General features: G+C 35.3%; 1 protein-coding gene across 5 annotated transcripts in view; it reads right to left on the bottom strand.

Annotated features, from left to right (window-relative positions):
• Window positions 1-22,913, bottom strand: part of LOC148065115 (BAR/IMD domain-containing adapter protein 2-like) — an 86,673-nt gene that overhangs the window by 18,994 nt on the left and 44,766 nt on the right. For all 5 annotated transcript variants that reach the window (XM_087808761.1, XM_087808760.1, XM_087808756.1 and 2 more), the window contains exons 4-6: window positions 17,460-17,521; window positions 15,136-15,207; window positions 9,930-10,067 (exon numbers count right to left, since the gene is read on the bottom strand). In XM_087808761.1, the coding sequence (XP_087664887.1) occupies window positions 9,930-10,067; window positions 15,136-15,207; window positions 17,460-17,521 (272 nt within the window). The remainder of the gene's footprint in view (window positions 1-9,929; window positions 10,068-15,135; window positions 15,208-17,459; window positions 17,522-22,913) is intronic.

Below are 22,913 nucleotides of genomic sequence, written 5' to 3'. Positions count from 1 at the left end.
TTGGCTTTGAGATAACATTTGTTTTCGGGCCTTTGGGTCATTTTGACCCTATGATAACACATTTGTTTTCAGGCCACTTTAAGCCTGAGGCAATTCGTTTTAAACTAACTTTATTTCACTCTCATTCTAAGTAAATTCTCATATTTTATCCCCGAAGAACACAAGGATTGTTTAATTGGCCGAGCGAGTGGATTAACATTTTAATTTAAGTTGCATCAAAGAAAATTTGATTCAAAACTGTCAATCACAGATTAAAATACATTTTCAAAAGACTCATTAATTCAAAGAAATTAAAGACAAGTTAATATATAAAAAAGAGAATAAGCTAAAGGACACAGTAGGGCCTATTGTAACTAAAAACTATAATCTTGTTTTAAATATAAATGAGTGTCGAGCTCATTGTTTTGGGCGTACATGCATTTCTACTTCTTCTCAGTGTGGAGGAGCTGCAGCTGCAGAAGAACTTCATCTGCTGACTCAGCAAAAGGTCGAGTAAAGAACTGAAAAGCATCTTCTGGTGTTTACTGTCTCCTAAACTACCACAATTATTAACCTAGTGTACATACATTACCCATTATATATATATATATATATTTATGTGTTCATTGCACTTGCAACTTCTCTACATTTGGAAAAACAATCCGTCCAGAACCAGCACTTGGTTAAATAGTTAGAGAAAAAGAGAGAATCTAGTCATTACTTCAGTCACGTATGATTTAAAAAGTTGAGTCAAACGAAGCAGCAGCTGAGATGTTTAATCGAGGAACCAGCCGAGCTGTTCCTTCTTCTCCGCCTCTCGCAGCCTCCAGGTTTCCTCATTAGACGCTCGCACTGCACATCATTTATCAGGAATAGAATCGGAAAGAGATTCTTTTTGGGCTAAAACCCAAGTTCCCGAGTTGAACTATGAGATGGAAGAATAATAAATTGGCGTTTTCTTTAAAGTCTCATTAGTGTTTATTACACCAGTGGCTCAATTGTGGCTATTTTTAATGAAACGTTTTTGTTCTTCACAAGTCCCGTAATCTTTAATCCGTCGTTTGATTCGTATTAACTAGTGATGAAGCTTCATGAAACAGTGTCATCTCGATAAGGTCAGTAGGTGGCGCCATCAGTTTAAAAATAATTTATGTTTATGTTTAATGTGATGTTTCATTAGAACAGTGGAATATAGTGCAGAGGCCGCCATCTAGTGGACTATGAATATAATGACACTGCTCCATGAAGCTTCACGTTACAATCAGTGGTGTTCAGAGATTCAAAACATTCATTTTAATCTGTAATTCATTGATTTAATTTATCTTTTTTTTTAAATTTCAACTGAAAAAGTCAAGAAAATGTGCATTTATTTTGCATTTAAATTAATAATTTAAGCAGAACAAAGTATTGCTATTTAAATAAGTATACATTTTTATTAAAATTTTAAGATATGAGGCTTTTTTTGTTGTCAAAGTAATAGTATTGTTTTGAACAGTTCTAGTCGTTCAAGTTCTGCTGCAACCTTCAGTTTCCGCCAGCAGGGGGTGAATATTGTTGAGTTGTTTTTTGTCGAGAAAAGTAGAAAATATTTTTCAAATCAAGCACCAGAAGAAACACCAAAAAACAACTTGCAAACCAAAAAAAACTATATAAAAATAGATTAATGGGATAAAAAAGCGATGATCATGATAACGATTTCATTTTTTTCAATTGTTTAAAAACAAGAAAACACAAAAAAGGGGCGAAAAAACAAAAGAATATAATAAACAAAATAAAAAATAGTACAAAGTGAGTGATTTCAAATGAATCCGGGTGTCGTAGATATAAACTTTAAAGTTTACGTTGAGCCTCATTTCACTCTCTACCTTTACATCTACTTCCTGTTTTTCGGTTAAAGCTAGTTAATCCCACTTATAGACAACCATGATCCTAGTACATCACTATTATTGGTAGTTACAGACCTAATCATCCTTGTAATTCTGTTGAAACGACTGAAACGCTGAACAGAGTTTTACCATCAATGTCTGGGATTTTATGGTTTTTCCTCGGAGGAGGAGAAAATTGAGTTTTGCAGTCGAGTCATTTCACGCTGCAGAGACGAGCGAGGAAATATCAGCTAATAACGCTCCATATAAAGGCCGTTCGCTCGTTTTCAGGGAGCGTCACAAAACAACAATTCAAGAGATCAAACTCTCTTGGAGTGACCTTTTTTTTTTTTTTTTCTGGGGTTTTTTGCCGACTCAGTCCAGCGGAGCTAATGGTCTCATCGCGCCCCCCTCACCCCCCAACAATCCTCGTAGCACTCAAAAGGTCAGCAGAGTAACCCAAGACAATGAGAGCTGAGGGAAAATCCTCAGACACAAGCTGCCATTATGACCCGGCACGCTCGGGTTACGTCCAGGATTTAATGACTTCTGAGGTGTGTATGAACCAGAGCTGCTCCTTTAAGAGCACGTTTGCATACGTTCACCTGAATTACATCCCTGGATAAAGTTATGTAAACATCGAGCACAAAACTATCTGGCTAAACTTTAGTGTTGTCGCCATGGCAACAAGGAAACTTGTGCTGCACTAAAAATAAACTCATTCGCTCATTATTTTACTCCTAAATTGCAATAATTATTGTTTTCACAATTTATTTATTTAGATATGTATCCTTACATATTGTGCTAAATTAAGTTAGTATAGAATTAATTTCCAAATACCATCATTATTACAAAATTCAATAAATGTTTGAGCAATACACATTATATAAAAGCTACCATATATATATGTTTATATATATATATATATATATATGAAGAAAATAAATCCCACAAATTTTGTTCATTTAAGTTTCTACTAATAATAAAACCAAATAATAACTACAATATTTATACAAGTATAAAAATAATTTTATAATTCTTTAACAAATGTAACACAACTACTCAATACAAATAAAGTTTTGGCAAGACACATTTTATAAAGGGTAATATATGAAGAAAGAAAAAGGAAATACCACAAACTTGTTTATTTAATTTAATCTCAATAAATACACCTCAATTATTATTCCCACAATAAAACAATTGCTTAAAATATATTATAATATTCATAATTTCTAGTTTTAAAAGATTGTGATTCGCCCCCAATTCTATTATCCAATTGGAAAAAACTAGACAAAATGTCCCCCAATTATTTATTTATATCATATTCAAATATGTATGTATATTTAAAGACATATTATAGAAAGGCTGTCTTATGCATGAAGAAAAAAAAAACATTTCTTTTGTATTTTTAAGTTACTAGTTATGACATTTCTCTCCTGAAAAGCAATAATAACAAATTATACTTATTTATTATATGTAGGCTATTGTTGATTAAAAAAAGGTATAAACTAAACTAACGAAATTAAAGATGCTAAAGACTAATATCTACATAGACATTAGATGTTATAGGATGTATTTAAGATATAAAACACATGAATTCTTCAGTTTCAAATATCCTGACAAACACATTTCAAGTGTATTTTTTTTTCTGTGTGAACAGTTTTAGCCGAACTTCAACAGCACAAAAAACTTATATATATTTACTCATGGACTTGCCAAGATCTTTTGCGAGTTTAAAAATACACTCTGGACTGCACAGACCCACACGTCACGACAAACAAACTCTTTACACACTTTTCTGCTACCGGTTTATAAAGTTATCTGGAGACTAAAAATCTGTATAAATGTTCATAATTCATAGTTGGATCAAACATTCAAATATTTAATTGATGTTTCTTCAGGTCAGCTGTTTTATTTTTTATTTTTATTAATCTTTATCGTTTTTTGACCACAATATATCTAGAATTAGTTTTTTCTTTTTTCTGTTTTAAATAATATTTTGTCATTTACTAAAGTTATTTAATTCGTTGCAGTTCAATAAAGTATGTTTAAAATACAATAAAATAATTTATATATATATATATATGTATATATATATATTTGAAATCGAAAATAAACATGCAAGTAATCACAACATTTGCTAATTGTTGCTAATTAAACTTTAGGCCGCTAAATGGCAGCAGTCATCACAAGCTCCTTAGCTATGATGACTGAGGACGAGAGGATACAGTCGACTCAATTAACAATAACATTTTCACGCGTTTCATCATATTTGTCTTGCAATTAAACTTCAGGTCACTAGATGGAAGCAGTCATTGTGCCCTACGTTGATAAAGGAACAATGAGACCCATACGATGACTGAGGACGAGAGGATACAGTCGACTCAAGCAGCTTTTAAAGCTGATGTTTGGTCAAATTTTGGTTTTAAAATCATATAAAAGTAGTTACGATTTCATCAGGAGTCATGTGGTCTGAAAATTCTGCAACAGAGTCAAGTACTCGACAATACTACAAGTATATATCCATGTTACTACACTATCCCTATATATTGTATCACCATATTCTTGCCAGTGCACACTTCAACTAAAACAAATATAAATATACAAACTAGGCAGAGAGAAAACTTTTTCTTCCAGAAATTCAACAGAAGAAATGATGGACTCAAGTCGTCACCGAGGTTGAACAGAAGTGTACGAGTGTGTTTGACTGGAGCGAGAGAAGCCGAGGAGTTGGATCTGCTTCGCTGGCACAGCCTGAACTCTGGTTGAACCCAATATAAACGGATAATAAGACGTGTTATCATTCCACACTGGCAGAAGTTGGACACAACACGGAGACGATTCCTTTTTTAAATAAAAGTCCTTCTACGGCAATAACAGTACAATGTTGCCTTAAAGGTCCAAAGAAAAGTATCTGGAACAAACTTTGTTGAGCCGCATAATGAGCCAATAAGTTGGTCATTAACAAGATTTTAAAATATCCGGATTTACCAGAGGAACGATGGACACGGAGAAAAGATCGGGAGGGATGATAAGAAAGAGAGGGATGACAGGAAAGAGAGGGACGGAGGATGAGAGGAGGCGGATCGATGAGACCATCTGGGTCCAGACTGAACACAGAGATCCTCGGAGAAATGGCAGATAAATGATGAACTGCTCATCTGTAGAAAGATGAGAGGATGAAGAAGAAAGAGACAAACGATGGGGAACAAAACGACAACTTCGATAAATCAATGGGATCTTGATGAAGGTCGGAGAGCAATGCAAAATTGAACTATATACAGTATATAAATAGAAAATGTGTATTATTGGATTTATTTTCAATCTATTGCAAACTGTGTTTTGCCATTAATTATTATGATAAAACAAAACTAAATTTAAAAACATTAACATTATCGTTAGAAAAAGACATATTTTTCGACTTTCTTAAATACAGCAAATAATACGTTAAAGGGATGTAAGAATGCAGTGTATTCTGAAAACTAAAAAATAAAATTACAAGGAAAAAGATATCCCATGGATCTCACTTACCTATCCCCTACGTAAACATTTTTACTTTAAAATAAATGCATTTTAATGGACAAAAAATTACATATTCAAGCACTAAAATAACTCAAAATTACAAAGAATGGATAATAAAATAATAAAAAGGTTCACAATAAAAAGGAGCACAATAATGTAAGTACCCCAGAAGTTATCGTGTAAGTCGTGGTAAACAATTAAAGCCAAAAAAGAGAACAATTATAAAACAATTTTAAATAAAAACATTGTGTTCAAGTAAAAAATATTTGTTCAATATATAAAAGGACTTGTTAAGAACAATTAAAATAGCTCATAAGTTATTATACAAGTCGTAGGACACAATTAAAGCCAAAAAAGAAGGAAAATTTAAAACAATTTTAAAAGAAAAATGTTTTTGTTCTAATAATAAACATTTGTTTACCAGTGTTATTGTTTACCAATAACAAACTTGTTTGAAAGAAAGATATATAGCTCAGAAGGTACCTTGCAAGTCTCAGAAAGGAAGAAAAAAAATTGGAAAATTAAAAGAATTTTTGAAATAAAAATGATTTTTTCCAATGAAATGTATTTGTTTACAATAAAACAAAACATTTTTTAGAAAAAATTAAAATAGCTTAAAGTTATCTTGCTTAGCTTAAAGTTATATTGGGGAAGATTTAAAGAAAGAAAAACATTTCTTTTTAAATTACTTTTAAATCAAAAATATTTTGTAAAATAAAATGTTGTATGTACAATGTACAATAAAAAAAGAGAATTTGTTTAGAAAAATGTTAGGGAAGAATTAAAGCAAAAAAGAGGAACATTTAAAATTATTTTTTAAATATAAATATTTTATTCCAACATTTACAAAAAAAGGAACTAATTTAGAAAACTGTTAACAATTAATCCAAAAAATGAGCAAAATTAAAAATAAATATCTTTTGTTTTAATAAAAAGCATTTGTTTACAATAACAATATTTGTTTAGAAAAGATATCAATAGCTCAGAAGATATCTTGGAAGATGTAGGGAACAATAAAAACAAACAAACAAACAACTTAAAAATAATAAAATTAAAAGAAGAATGTTCTTAAAAATAACCTTCTCACTTTGGATTTGGATAAAATATAGATTTTTTTTGGGGCCACAAAAAAGTACAAAACAACAGCGTTCAACACCGTCTTCCTTCACGGATGAGCCGTAACATTATATACAAATCCCAAAGGAAGTGTCAATCAACGTTCGCCGCCGATCACAGCAGCAATTTGCGGCGTGTGCGTCACACGTCTGCACTGCTTGACGTCTCTGATACGCTTTGTTTCTTTTTAAACTACGCCGTCTGACACGAAGCTGAGGCTCCACTTGTAACTCAGTGGGTGATTGAATCGTACCGTGTGAACCCCCCGAGAGAAAAACACCGTCAGTAAAAACATGCTCTCCAGTCGGTCGTCGCTCTCCTGCACCATGTCTTGACATGTTGAGATGGAGACTCTCTAATCCCTGCAGGCCAGAGTCGGACTCTCCCTGGAGAAGGAAGATCTGCTGCGTCATATTCCTGCTCTGACAGCGACGCCGAGGAAGAAACTGTGTTCTCGTGGGGGAAGCAGCAGCCGAGCTTCTGCATGTCAATGTGGAGACGACACGCAAACACCAGCCCGTCATGTTTGACGGAACCGCGGCTCGTCGGCGTTAGTTTCACATAAACGTCTGCGAGTCGCTGGAAGTAATTAAAAGTCAACAGCGCTTTGTTTACACGGATCGTGGGCGGCTCCGGTTTTGACGGTGAACATCTTGACGTGAACATGTGACTCACGGTGCTTCGTGAATCCCCAAAAAGTCTCCACCTCCAAGGGACTCGTTGTATAAAGGGAGCAGGGCGTGATTACAAGCCTTTTTGTTTCTTTTCTTATTTACAATTAACAATTACATTTTCATGTGTTTCATCATTTTCGTGTTGCGATAAACTTCCGGCCACTAGGTGGCAGCAGGCATTGTGTCCTAAAGGAACAAATATCCTGCGAGACGCATACGATGACTGAGGACGAGAGGATACGGTCGACTCCAGCAGCTTTTAAAGCTGATGTTTGCTTTCATTTTATTTCGAAACAATAATAAGTCCAGTTATGACTTCGTCAAGAGTCAGATTAACTAACGTGTGATTTTTTTTGTCTATATACAAAAAATGTTCAACAAATCAGTCGCTCACTTTATCTCAAAAACAATCTCACTTCATATCTATTCACTTGAAAAATGCCATTAAAAAAAAAAAAAGGTTAAAAAAGGTTAATATCGCAATAAAGTGTGTATAAAATAGCGTTATTATTATTAATGGCGGCTGTCATTACGTCCTCCGCAGCTAAAGGAACCATATCATTTAAAAAATAAAATAAAAACAATGAACAATTACAATTAATATATGATGAATGAACAGTAAATCAATAAAAATAATGTTTGTATAGATTGAACTTTTACTAAAACTTTATTTTGATAGATGGAAATTAAACTAGGCAAAAAAAAAGGAAGAGGCGCCCTGTGGGACGCCAAGTGTAATTACATACTTAAAAGTGTTGACTTTTAAAAAAAAGCAAGACGACTGAGGACGAGAGGATGCAGTCGACTCCAGCAGCTTTTAAAGCTGATGTTTGGACAAATAATGGGCTCAAAATAAAATTAAAGCAGTTAAGACTTCATCAAGTGTCAGATTATTGAACTTGTTTTTTTATATTGTTTTTACTAGTTTATATTGCAATAAAGTGTGTATAAAATAAAGTAATTACGTTTGTAAATCTAACATGCAACTTCCCACCACTACATGGCAGCAGTTACGACATCTTCAGTAGCTAAAGATTTTCTGGAACTCCTGTCATGTTATCTGTTTTATCTTGATCTTTAAAATATATACTTTATTGAAGATTGTTTTGACTGTTTAAGCGCTTTGTGACCCTGGTCTAGAAAAGCGCTATACAAATAAAAATTACTTACTTACTAAAGGAACAATGAAATCCTGCCAGATCCATAGGATGACCGAGGACGAGAGGATGCAGCAGCTTTTAAAGCTGGCGTCTGGACATATTATGGTTTCAAAATAAAATTAAAGCAGTTAAGACGTCGTCAAGAGTCAGATTATTGAACTTGCTTTTCTTATATTGTTTTTGCTGGTTTATATTGCAATAAAGTGAGTATAAAATAAAGTAATTACATTTGTAAATCTAACATGTAACTTCCGACCTCTAGATGGCAGCAGTTACGACGTCTTCAGTAGCTAAAGGAACAATGAAATCCATAGGATGACTGAGGACGAGAGGATGCAGCAGCTTTTAAAAGCTTGTGTCTGGACATATTTTGGTTTCAAAACAAACCAAAGCAGTTACGACTTCGTCAAGATTGACGAACATGTGACTCTGTGTATCGTCCTCCGGCGCCGGCGTCTTGTGAGTCCATGTGCTCGGTGTGTTGCTGTAATAAAGATTGGCAACGGCACATCATCAAACCTCCACTATTTGCCTTCCCACTCAGGGCAGCTCAGCGCCGCTGCCTCCACCCCCAGCCTGGCTGTTGGGTGCATCGACTAAACTTCACAAAGAATAAAGTCATTATCCTGCACCAACACTGAGAAGTCTGCAACAGACGCCCACGCACTGAGACCTTATTGAGACACAGTCTTTCTGCACTGAAAATTAATATCAATGGATTTTCACAAAAATGATAGACTCTGTAAAAATGGAACTCACTTCGCAGCTCATATCAGAAGTCTGTGGTTTTTTTTTGGTTTTTTTACACAATATTGGACTTCAACTTTTTATCAAATTTATAGTATATATAAAAAACTTTCTAAATACAAACGTATATATGTTCTTGTACTAAAAGATCTCAAACAACATCCATTGTACTTTACATGAATGCAATTCTTCTTCTTAGAAATAACAACAACAGGTGGATACTTTTCTGCTAAAAGCAAGATAACAAGATGCAAAAAAAGCAATAAAACAAAGAACAGTAGAAGTTTAACTCTTGATAAATATAGTTTATTGCTGACATAAGTTAAGTGCTGACACTACAACATCAGCTAACTAGCTTGTGCTGCTAAACCACAAAAGTGTAACCAAAGAATCCCCGATTTTTCTATAAATATTCTTCTAAGCAAAAATCTAAGATTAAACATGAGATGAATAATTTTCGGCTTAAAGCAAGATAACAGCATGTATAAGGAAGAAAATTGAAAATTAAAATGTAACTGCTAATAAATATAGATGAAAGTCTTCATTGTGATGTAAATGAAATAAAAATTCACAGATTTTACTTCAAAAACCTTCCAAAAAAGAAAGCCATCGCTTAAATTAGCATATATATAAAACAAACAGGAAAAGAAAACGATGACATAAATAATAAAATTAATTGTTTTGTTTTTTTCCCCAAAAGAAAAAAAGCTTGTTTACAACAAGCTAACAAAGCAAATGCTACTAGCTACAACCAAGGTAGGAGACACAGGTCTCCTATGGATTAATTAGACAATATTTATTCTATATCTACAACAATAATAGACTTAAAGTTCATAACCGTGGCTGTCCAGTTGATGGCGACTCACCTGCATCTCCTTCTCGCCATATTTCGAGGGGTTCTTGCTGCCCTGGCTCTTCCTGCGCAGCTTCTTCAGTTCGCCCTGACACTTCTCCAGACTGTCGCCCTTGTTCTTGTGCTCCACCTGGTACTTCTTCAGGGCGGCCTGTGGGGTCAACGCAAACCTTCATCAGCAGCTCCATCATAAAGATTTTTCTTTTTTAATTCATTTGTGGCGACAGAATTACAAACATTATTTATCAACACGTCTTATTTTGCTGATTAAAATCCGTCATTTTTTTTTTTATAATCGAGAAACTGAGTCGTAGTAACACAGTTGCTATGGTAACCGTGTCTCTCGTGTGACAAGAAGCTCATGCAGCTTCCCAATGAGGCGCAATGGCAGCGTAGAGAGAAGCTCAGACGCGAGGGTTCGACGCCCAGATTCACATTTTGGCAAGGCAGCCTCGGCGGTGTTGTGGTTTGGCTGCAGAGGAAGAGGATGATGATGATGATGATGATGATCAGGGGCTGGAGCTACGAGGAGGTTGACGGATGACATCCGTGCTGGACTCGTCTGCGAGCGCATTGCATCACCTGCATAGATTTGGTTTCCAGGAATGGTTTACTAAGATGCTTATATAAAGACTCCATCTCTGAACTAGTAAACACATGAAGCATTAGTGGGCCTGGTGGGACATTAATATTATTTTAATGGATTTATTTTCATCATATTTGTGCGACTACACTTGTTTTCACTATTGTTATGAAGCATTTTGTGTGGTTATTGTTATGCTTTTATTGTCATTTAGGTTATTATTTCGGTATTTTATTGGTAAGAATCTGAAGCTATGATGTGTATCACGATACAAGAGCAACGATACGATATATTGCGATACTGTAGTATAACAAGGATATATTTGTAGTATTGTCGAGTACTTGACTCTGGTGTTGCAGAATTTGCTCTTGTCGTAACTGCTTTCATTTGTTTTAAAAACTAAAATATGTCCAAATATAAGCTTTAAAAGCCGCTGGAGTCGAATGTATCCTCTCGTCCTCAGTTATTGTTCCTTAAGCAGCGTAGGATACAATGTCTGCTGCCATCTAGAGGTCTGAAGTTAGTTGAAAGACTAAAATTGATGAAACTGTAATTCACCTGTAATCACGCCCCGCTATGTTTATACAACGAGTCACTTGGAGGTGGAGACTTCTGGGATTGATGACAAGCAGTGAAAAATGCAAATGCTTAAACCAGTCATAGCAAAGTGTGCATCATTATGGTAAAGATTTCAGCTCAGAGATATGAGTTAAGTATTAAATGAAAGTCAAACTAATAAAAGAAAATGCATTGATTCTTTGTTGTTAAATACAAGGGGAAAAAAAATTGCGAATTTAACTGATGCCAACTGTATGTGTTTTGAGGGATTTGGGGGGGTGAAGGTATGATTTTTTTTAATCATTGAAACTAAAACATTTTTTTTTAAATTGTGTAAAAAAAACAGTAGGTAAACTGGATTATTAGTAGTAAAGTTATATCCATGTTGAATATTGTTATCACTGCTATTTATCTTGAAGGCATTAATGAAATTGAGTTCATTTCTCGACGGCCTGAGAGAGGCGTGTACTTTCTCTCGGATATCTAGATTTAAATACGTATATTTCCCCAGGTGGAAGTGTTGGATTACTTTGGGAAAATCCCCATCACATGAACTCATGAATGGATGTAAAAGGCAATTGCTGTGTCTCAAATCAATCACAATTCTCCAACTGTAAGACAGTGCACTTACTTACAGTGTGCAAATTTCAACAGTGTATTACTGTCTCAAATCAAACACTGTCGCTACACACTAAACGGAAATGACTCGAAAGCTTCTTCTTCTACTACTTCTTTTGCTGATTGCAACTGGCCATTGGAACCGTCTGTTACTTGACAGCGATTTTCACCGATTCAAACAAGTTATTAAGTTGCGTTTCATTTTGTTATCATTGTAGTTGTGTTATTTTGTGGTAAAATACGAGTTTTCTCAAGACATTTACGCCAGTATTTGCTCCGAATTAGCGCCAACGGTGACGTAGCTTCCGTATAACGACGTAGCTCTAGACATAGCGTTGTCTACGTCAAAAGTGCACTGCTTGAAAGTACACTGTAAGACAATGCACTTACTTGCACAGCGCGCAAATTTAAACAGGGTAGTACTGTCTCAAACCAAACAATGTCGCTACACACTTACAGGAAATGACTCTACAGCTTCTTCTTCTACTACTTTTTAACGCTGATTGCAACCGGAAGTTTGAACACTACCGCCGACATCGCTTAATTAAGTCGTGTATCATTGTGTTATTATTGTTGTTTCGTGGTAAATGAGTGTATTCTCGAGACATTAACGTCGGTATCTGCTCCGAAGTAGTGACGAATCTTCTGTTTAGCAACGTAGCTCTAGATGTAGCACCATTTACGTCACTAAGATGGCGGCCGTTGAGGGTGTAAAGTGTCCATCGAAACACACTCAATTTTCTGGCCAATTTAGTGCGTAAAGCGCACTACATTTTCGCACACTGCTCAGCGTAATCGCACTTGTGCACTCAAAATATTAAGTGCAGAAGTGCATGATTTAGGACACACCCCATGCATGTTTACAGTCTACACATGGAACCTCCACTCACCGACTGTAGGGGGTCTTCGGGAGGAACTAAATGAACTTGAACTCTTATTTAGTAAACGCTAAACTGTCACAAGTGCTCCACATCACTGAAGACCTCCTGTTGTTGCTGCCCGACTAAAAACACGTTGTTTGATGAATCATCACGCGATGTGTAGGAGATACTAAAAACTTTATCTCGGAGCTTCTGCAGCCATTTGTTTGATGATTAATCCATAACCTGGGAAGCAGAACGGCAGCTGTCCTCGCTGTAGCGGAGCCGCCAGTAATTCATTAGGAGTAATGGGCGTTGAAACCTCACGAGATGTAAACAGTGAAATATTTATCGGCCGTGAAATATTGTGTGAAGCTGTGCATACTGTTGAGCAAAACTTTCTCTATACCCACGTCAGTGTTTAAGAGCTTCCTTAAAGGCTAATTCGGCTGTGGCAGGATGAAAAGAAACCAACGTAATTTGCAGTATGGGAGATTTTTAAAATCAAACAAGTCGAAAAACAGACACAGGAGGCAATTTAGGTTCAAAGCCAAAACGGCACCAAACAGGATTGCTTACAAATGAGGCACTATTATGCAAATTAAAGGGGTTCTACCACCATTTTTCGCAGAGCAAAAAATCTTTTTCCCTTTGGTGTCCATCTCTTAACACTCTCAAGCTGGATTGAGGCTTTCTAGTATTCCTGTGTTCACTTTGCTATTGAATTTGAGGATAAGAATCAAGCTTAACCCTTGTGTATCTCAGGGTCAAGGTGACCCCGGAGGCCCGAAAACAAACGTATTTTGTGGTATCCCTTGTGTTGTCTCTGGGTTAAGGTGAACGACCTCCACCACCACATTTCAGGAAGCTAGCTTAACCCAGGGATACAACAAACACATTTGTTTCCTGGTCTCCGGGTCACTTTGACCCTGAGATAACACAAGGGTAAACGTCGGGGACTCGAGGGAAGGACGGAGGTTATGGTTTGATGAAGAAGAAGTGCGATACTACTCAAGTTACGATTTAACCCAACGATAGAAAAGTCGGCTTTTTCAACAGGATATCTAGACTTTCTAACCCACTCACACCAAAAGAGATGGCGGTTTACGGTAGATGTGTGGCGTGTCTACACGGGTCAACAGTTCATTTTACCCCATTATTCTTGAGAAATCCACCATTTTGTCGATGTTATTTTGTTATTATGATTACAACTTTATTGACACAATACAGCAACGGAAAATGCCTGAGTTTGGATTGGACTAGCGCTCTACTAGTTGCCTTAAATTCTAACCATTTATACAGAGCACAGCAATATTTATTTGGATCGGACTGTAATCAGCTGATCAGCTGCTTTGGCGAAGCTCACTGAGATTAAATAAATTAAACGTTCTTAATAGGGTTCCTCCGTATCCTGGAACTTATTTGGGGTATTTAAGCATTTCAAATAGTCAAAAGCCTAAAAAGAGGGGATACCACAAACATATTTGTTTTTTTTAGGGCTTTGGGTGATCTTGACCGGGCGATGACACAAGGGTTTAAGTGTTTTCAGTGCGGAAAGAAAAAGTTTGAATTATGGATTTGTTTTAAATAGTGTGTGCATTAGAAAAACAACCTTTGTTTTTCTGGAATTGTATTATGTTTACCCAAAGTTATTCATCTAAGATTTTCTATTCAGTTTTTTTTTGCGTTCTCTTACGATTTGAAAAAAGTTATCAAAAACATGTTGTTACCGTTACCGATTCCTTAATGCTGGTATCGTGACCCAAACTAGTCCCGGTTGCATCGACCGAAATTGGTCTGTTACTGTCCGGTACCCTTTTATTACTAGTCCAACGCCAAGAGCAAGTGTTGGTGCTCGCGGCCCAGTTATTTTAAGTTTTATTTTGAAAAAAAAAATTCTCTAGACAAACTTTAATTTATCTCCAATTTCCTGCCGGGGAATGACTCCATCCACATCGGAACCACAACGTGACGCAGATAAAACTGAAACCGATCCTTTTTTTAAGGGGGTAGAGTTTGCGAGAAACAGGGTCTGGATCCAAGGATTTTGATTCGGTCCATTTTTAAAGGGGAAAAAAAAAAAATTTGGTTGGATTCAAGGGAAGTAGCTTGACCGTCCAGCTGAGAATCAGACTCTGAGGATGTTTCCAAAAGGGAAGTCCAACCCCCCCTGATCCCCCCCAGAAGAACAATCCGCTTCACCCGTGAGTGCATGAGGTGATGGATATAAATAACCCCTTCATCCAATAAGCCGACCCATAAACAAGTCTGTGGTGGTTTCATCCCGACAACAATGTCCCATTGTTTGGTTGCGAGGGTGAAGAGCCAGGGAGTAGAAGTTTGGCCCGATGCTGCTTCTGGTTCTTGCAGGAACACAATACAATCGTGGCAGCAACATCCCACCACACTCACGCAGAACGACCCACTCGTTCTAAAGATAACCCACGCACGCCGACGCTTCCTTAACAAACGTCGTTTTTTAAAGCATGTTTTTTCCTCCGAAAAAAAAGAAAAAAAAGTCTCTCCCTCACTACTTAAAGAGGAGCAATATGGATTCATTGGATCCGGCGGGTTCTGGAGAGGACTGATCAGATACTCACGGTCAGATAACGAGAGTCCAGCTCCACCTTCTTCTCCAGCTCCGACAGCAGCTCGTTGTGGAAGGATTTCAGCTGAGGGAGGAAAACAAAAACAGTTCAATACGAGGCGGACGATCGGCCGGACCCCCGTCACCTCGCCGCCGCTTCTTATCTCGGGTTGCAACATCATTTAACGACTGATCCAGGAGCTGCCGTTGCAGTGTCGCGACACTTCTAACCTCCTCCGCCTTTCAAAGAGTTCAAAGGAGAACTGTGGCTTCAAAGTATTGATCGAGGAGGTTGATCGCTTTTATCCGACGACTGCTCTTGGATTTCGTTAAACACGCATTCGTGACTTAAAACTACAAGACTATAGTGACCTGACAGTCGTTCTACCTCTGCCAAGGAGCTTATATTGTTATTTTTCTCAGCCTTTATCTGAATAAGAAAAACAATTTAAAGGAAAATTTCAGGAAGGTTTGTAGGTTTAAAACATTATGGAATACCAGGAGTGCAATAATAAGGCAATATTTGGAGACATTGAGAGAAAATAAAAGTTAAAATACATATTGAAATAGCTTTAAATACTGTTATTTAAATGAACAAGGTGAATAAATACACACATAAACATGTTTTCTTTTGTATATACACATTTTTCTTGATTTTCAAAAACAGCCTAAAATGTTTATGGCACTTCTGGCATTCCGTTTACCATTCCTTTGTATAGGTGTTAATGTACTTTTTGGCGTTTTTCTGGTGGCCAATACAATTATTTCAATTGCTCTGTTAATTATTTCCTTTTTACTCTATCATTGATATGTTCTTTTATTAATTTACTTTTTGTTGGCAACTTTTATGTCTTTTTATATGTTTTGTATGCATTTATTGTATTTGTGTATTTTTTTTATTGTATTTACTTGTTTGTTTTTACATCTTTTTTTTGGATTTTTGTTTGGATGGAAGTATTTAACCATCACGGTTAATTGTTACTATTATGATACTTGACATTCTTAATATTTGATATTTCAAACACAGTTTTGCCTTAATTTGTATTTTTTATACATATTTTCACACAGATATATAAATGAATCAACTCTTTCTCGAACTATTTTTGCGGTGTTTAACTTGAAAATTTAATTGAACCATATTTATAATACATGAATACAAATCCATTTTAAAGTTATTTTTAATTATTTACCTATTAAACTTACAATTAAAAATAAAGCCAAATAGGTTTGTCAGCTCATAAAAACACATGTTAAATTAAAGATATGCCATCATTCAAAAAAATAAAAAGTTAAGCCTGAAATAATATTTTTGCTCCTTTTTAATAAAAAACAAAACAACTACAGATACAAATAAACTTGCAAGATGAGATTGAAATAAACAATTAAATCATTTTGAATACTTTTTAACTGTAAAAATAAACATGTAATTACAAAATATAAATACACTTTAACAGCATAAATATTTTTCAAGTCACAGTTAAGAAATTATATACAAAATTATTTTGTCAAATTAGAAAAGTTTCAAGGTAATTCTTTATTTAAAAGATATTGTCAACAGTCAACAAAAACTTATTTGATTGACTATTGTTCTATCATACATTTGTTTGTGTAGTAAAGAGAAAACATTAAACAATAAAACACATAAAATAAAGACTGAAAATGGATTTCAACATAAATGACACTAAATATTTAATTAAGGGAAATAATTAAGCCTAAACAGGTAATTTCCCTCCTTTTTATTATATAGAATATTGTGTATTAATATCTATTTATGTTACATGTCAACTGACAGGATGAGATCATCATAAAAACACACAAATAACAATAAATATTGAAAATAATTTTAAGTAATACAACAATTAATATGAAATTAAACACATATTTAAAAAGTTTTTCCTATTAATTAATTTGTTTGTTTTTTTAAAAAGAGAGCCTGAAAAATACAAATTAAAACATACTTTTGGCAGCTTTGGGAAACAAACTGTGATCTCCTGCTGCGAAACAAAGCCCATAAAACACGCCGTTATTGTCCTTTAAACTGCGAGGCCGGGCGATGAAGTGGGAGTCGCACCTTCGAGGCAGAGACTATACCACGGTCGATCCTCAGTGGGAAACCACAGTAAACACGAGAATTAGATTCAATTAACTTCCTGTAATTCCCCGGCCGCCGCCTGCGTTCATCACGAGGGGCTTTAACATGAGCAGGTCGGGCGTGTTTCCCGTCACGGCTAGTGTGCATTTAATTACCGGGAAACACTCGCCCGCTGGCAGGATTTAAAGAAAGATTCGAGTAGAGTGGACTTTGTCAACATTTTTTGAGGCGGGGAGAGTACCAACCATCTCCTCGAGCTGCACTTGAATCTGTCGGTGGACCTCAGCCATCTGGAACAGCACATCCCCTGCACGGAGATAGAAAACAAGCACATGAGGAGGAAGCACATGAAGAACATTCTGCTGCACATTCATCTGCGCCACTTGCAGAAGAAAAAAAAAAAAAGAGGGTTTGGGGGGGAAAACAGAAGATGGAGAAGTTGAAGAGACACTTTTAAACACCTTAAACAAAGGTTGGAAATACTCAGCTTCTTCTGCATAGTGACAAGAGAACATCAACACAATAAAAGACGCACACATACACACACAAAGCTTTTTCAATGTAAACGTCTGAGTACAAGTGTCGCTCGCAGTAACACGTCCTGTGATTTCACACACTCCTACTCTGACCTGCCGGAGAGACGAGATCTGGAGTAGAACTCGATCGCACAATCGTTCTCTCTAAAGGTTCTGAAGTGTTTATCTTCCGCAGACACTTCTGATGCTGTCGACTCAAGAGCTGCACCGAGACAATGAGTCAGATTGTAACGCACTTAAAGTACTTTATATAACTCAAGAAACAAATGGATGATTTAAATAAAACCTTCATGCAACAGTAAAGTATTCATATCTATATTCACTCCACTATTTATTAAAACTTATTAATTATGAAAGTAGTTCCGGTATTTTTAAATAATTTTCTTCTAAAAAATGACATCTACGTGAAGTCAACTTTGAAAGTAATTTTAAATTATTTTCTAATTAAATAGACATTGATAATAAAGCAAAATGGGTTTTATCAGCCAGTCAAAACCCGCCTATTTTTTCATCTTACAAAAAAAAAAAGGCCATTCACCTAGTTTTTCCTTTTAAAGAATTACTGTCTTCAACTTTATTTTTTCCTTTTGTGTTGCCAGTTTATTTTTCTTTTGCATTTGTGTCTGCATGTTAAAGATACAATTGATCAAAACAACCATGTAAGCTATTTATTTGAGCATTCTGCATATCACGATACAGGTGCAACGTTACAATATACTGTGATACTGTAGTAACAAGTATATAATCGTAGTATTGTCGAGCACTTGACTCTGGTGTTGCAGAATTTACAGACCACATGACTCTTGACGAAGTCGTAACTGCTTTCATCTGTTTTGAAACCAAAATATGAACAACATCAGCTTTAAAAGCTGCTGGAGTACAGTGTATCCTCTCATCCTTAGTCTTCGCTGGGGTTCTAATTGTTCCTTTATCTGCTGAGGTCAAAATGACTTCTTCTGTCTAGTGGCCAGAAGTTTAATTGCGACAAAAAAAATGAACAAACACTGAATATTAACAAATGAGAAAAAAGGTAAGTAATTTTATTTTAAACACATTTTATTTAAATAAAAACCATAAAAAATATGATAAAAATTAAAACATGATTTGAAAGCCAAATAAACTATATCAAAATAATATAGAATTAAATATCGATACAGTGCCGTTGAATATCGATATGATATATATATTTTTTAAAGTGCATCAATATTTGTCAAGCCAGATTAGGCCCCAAATTTACGATATATTCCAGTGGTTCCCCTGGTCAGGGACCAGTACCGGTCCATGAGACATTTGTTACCGGGCCACACAGAAATATATTCTATTCATCATTACTGCCTAAAAGCTGTTTCATTTAGAAAAAGAAAACATATTTTCACAGAAATAACATTAGCATGCGACTCTTGACAAACTCTAGAAACAAAACCTTTGTTTCAAAGTTCTCATATAAATAATGTTTAGACTCACACATACAGAACGCCATCATCGGCATACAATCAAACATACAGTGAAGCCAATAAACAAACATATTCTTGTAAGCAGTTCATAAATCTGTTTTTCTAAGCACTTAGTTCTTGTTTTTTTGCAAGTCATGCTATTGTATTTTTACTTTTCTCTATCTCAACATCTGTCTGTGAATATAATCCTGACATTTAACTGGTCTAATGTACAAAAAGGTTGAGAAATTCTGCTCTAGAAAATACAGTAAAGTTGATATTTGCTCTTTTATAGTTTGGAAAGTCAACACTAGTTTGGGTTGTGTAACACTGCACCCTAAAATAAAAACCCTCCTCGTCCATCTAAGGTTTCCGGCAAAAAAAAAAGAAGGCGTTTCATCATCGTCCACCTGTCAGAGCTTCCTGTCAATGCCCGGCAAAGCCTATTAAGCGGCTCAGAGCTACTCATCCCTGATCACAGAGCGCCGAGGCTTAGAAAGCCTGGCATTCTGCTGCTGGTTTCAACGAGCCGGATCAATTAACAAATGAGCAGCCGCCCCGCGGTGCAGGACACACACAAACACACTCGTGTGTCAGGGAAACTGGCGGCAGAGGTACAAGAATGACTAAATCTGTCCTTCCGCCCAGTTTCATTGTGGCGGAACCTTCAATGCCAAAGCATGAAGAAGAGGGAAACAACAACAAAAAAAAAAACATTTTGCAGATTGCAAATAGTTTCCATGGAAACTCAGATCACACAGAAATGGATGGAAACATCGAAGGGCAGCAAACGGCAGAATCGTCAATTGAGAATGAATGAAAGAATTTATGAAGTAAAATGAAATGGGTATGGAAAGATTTTGGCCACATTTTTACCTCACAACAAGCTAGAGATGATTTAGAAGAAAATAGAAAATCTATATTCCCCAAAGAAATTTTGTAAAGTTGTATAGAAGCATCTAAAGAATGTACTTTGAACATTTTGTCCCCTTAAGAAATGAGTAAATAAATGAACTAGGATAGGCAAAGGAAGTTGCTAAGAGGTGAGGAAGAATCGATTGGGTCAGCACCTGAAGAAGAGCCAATCGCAAGGTTACTGAAGCAGCATTTGAGAGTAAGTAAGTAATAAGTAATTCATGGTTAGTTAAAATAAATTAGTTTGATTTATTTTAGGTTTATAATGGGTTAAGATGGTAAACGAATGATGTAATTACGATAATATATAAAAGGCATCTGATGCAGGACCTACTTTTTTGTCTGGGCTACAATATGTTACTCTTAAATGGTCCAAAATAAATATTATATAGTAGTAATAGATAGATATAGATACTAGATGAAATCTACATTTAATAGATGATTAAAAATGAGGCCAATGGAGAAAGAAATATGAATTTTATTTTTTATTATTATAATGTGCATTTTATTTTCATATTAATGCAGTTTAAATAATTTTTTAACCAATATGTAAAATTATAAATACTGTATATGCACATACAAGTAAAATTTCCTGAAGGAATTAATAAAGTTATATCTATAAAAAACGTTTTATAACATACATGTTTGTTTTTTTCTGAATTATTTTTGATCTTTAAATCAATAACTTTGTCACTCAGAATAATTAGGTAAATAAAAATGAAACCTAGAGAAGCATAAGTAAGTTTCTGAAGGAGGAAGAAGAAGCGTTAGCACCCGAAGAAGAACCAATCGCAGCCTCGCTGAAGTGGCTTTTGTTTCCTGTATTTCCGGAGCAAACGAGTAAAAGAGAGATTCTCAAGATGTGTTCAACAAATCTTTATTTAAAGTATTTGAGGTTTTTTTTGAAGGAAATTTGGAAATTGTTTCTACTGGATAAGTTAGTAAACTTTTGGAAGTTAGAGTTTTGTTACTTATTAGAACTATCGAGACTTGAAAAAATAATGGATAAAAATGTTGATTGTTTTTAGGCAATCATTTTCCGTTATAAATATCAAAATAGCTCACGATTAATAAGGTTAATAGAGAAATAAATTCCTATTTTGTGTTATTTATTTTATTATTATAATGGATATTGCGTATTTAAATATTTATGTGGTTAAAATATATATATTTTTAAAATAAATATGCAAAAGTATTTATATACACACATCATTCAAATAGAAAATATATATGTATAAATATTTAATTTTATAAAAAATAAAGAAGCAAGGATCTGATAAAGTTGTACAAAGAACAAAAATGTGAATAGTTCTTAACAGAAAACTTGTTCTAAGGTCTATAAATATAAAAAATAAAAGGGGAAGTTAAATTTACTAAGATTACAAATCATTTAAAAATATTATTAACTGTAATTAAATGCAAAAAACGTTTCATCTTGTGAGTCGACTTCAGCTAAAACCTTCTATTTGATCGGATCAAGATCCCAACAGCTGACATGTTGCTTTAAAACAAACCCACAGGGCGAGTCTCAACCTGGAAACAATAGTTCCTCTTTAAAGAAAGGCGTGCGAGCTCAGGTCGATCCTCACCTGCAGTTTAAAAAAAACAAAACAAGCCGTCACTCGCCCGCGAGCTGCAACCACTGAGTCAGAGCCAGACCAACACACCTGAGCGAGAGCGTCGCCTCGAGTATGACATCAGTTTAGTGAGGCCGCATCAAATGCTTGTGTAACAAACGCCCACATGGCCAGCGAAAAAAAACGCGAGAGTAAAAGCGCGATGCGGGAGCGGAGGAAAAAAAAAAAAACAATATCAAGAAGTGGAAATGTGTTGAGAGAGAGAGAGAGAGAGAGATGGAGGTGGATTGAGAGACACTGACTCATGCTGAAGGTCAAGCTGGATTCACTAGCCGTTGTCATGGAAGCAGGGTAATGCTGGGGTCGTTGCTACGGGAGAATCGGCGCCGCGATGTTTTTTTTTGAAAAACACACCGGTTGAAGATAGACTTCAGTCCTGGTACAAACAAACGACTGACAATGTGTGCGACGCAGATAATGGAGTCTCTTTGTGTGCTTCTGTAAACAATGCACCGTCCAAAAACTTTATCTAAGTGGCAGCAGCGCTCGCATGTACGTCCACAAAGCCTGGATTTATCTGCCGTTTAACACACTCGAAAAAACAACCGCCATCGCCGCTGTACATCACCATCCAAATGAAGAGGTTTCCACTCGTATTCTGATTTTGTTTGGTGGGTAATTCATTTTTTATGGGACTATCAGACAAAATGGATAAAAAAGGACAAAGAAAAAGAGCATTTCAATGATGGAAAATACACAAAGGTATATTAAAAAGGATTAAAGAAATTATGTTTTTAGCGCCATTTTGGAGCATTTCTTGCATCTACAAACAAATTCTGAAGCGAACCTTGAAATCAATATAATATATACGTGTATTTAAGAGAATATTACATTATTTTATTTTGATATCGTCAACAAACACCAGTTCTCTCAACATACTGTACAAACCTTTACTTCCTTTTATTTTTCCTTTCTATGGGTAATGTCTTTAAAAATCAAAATAAATAAATATTATTATTTAAACCTAATTTCAAAATATAATGTATATTAAATTGAATATGACACCATTTATTTATGGCAAAATAACCTATTATTTGCTTTTATATTTTTTAACTTTCTTTGCTTCTTATGAATCTTTAAATGAAACACATTAAAATCAAATAATATACAATCAGATTGAGACTAAAGCTTTTTAATTGGACTTCATTTATTCTTTAAATCTTTTGTCCCTTCTTTAT

This window comes from Callionymus lyra, chromosome 15 (assembly GCF_982586985.1).
Source record: "Callionymus lyra chromosome 15, fCalLyr1.hap1.1, whole genome shotgun sequence".
NCBI lineage: Eukaryota > Metazoa > Chordata > Actinopteri > Syngnathiformes > Callionymidae > Callionymus > Callionymus lyra.
The sequence above is the reverse complement of the archived record's forward strand: the minus strand, read 5'-3'. Positions and strand labels throughout refer to the sequence as shown.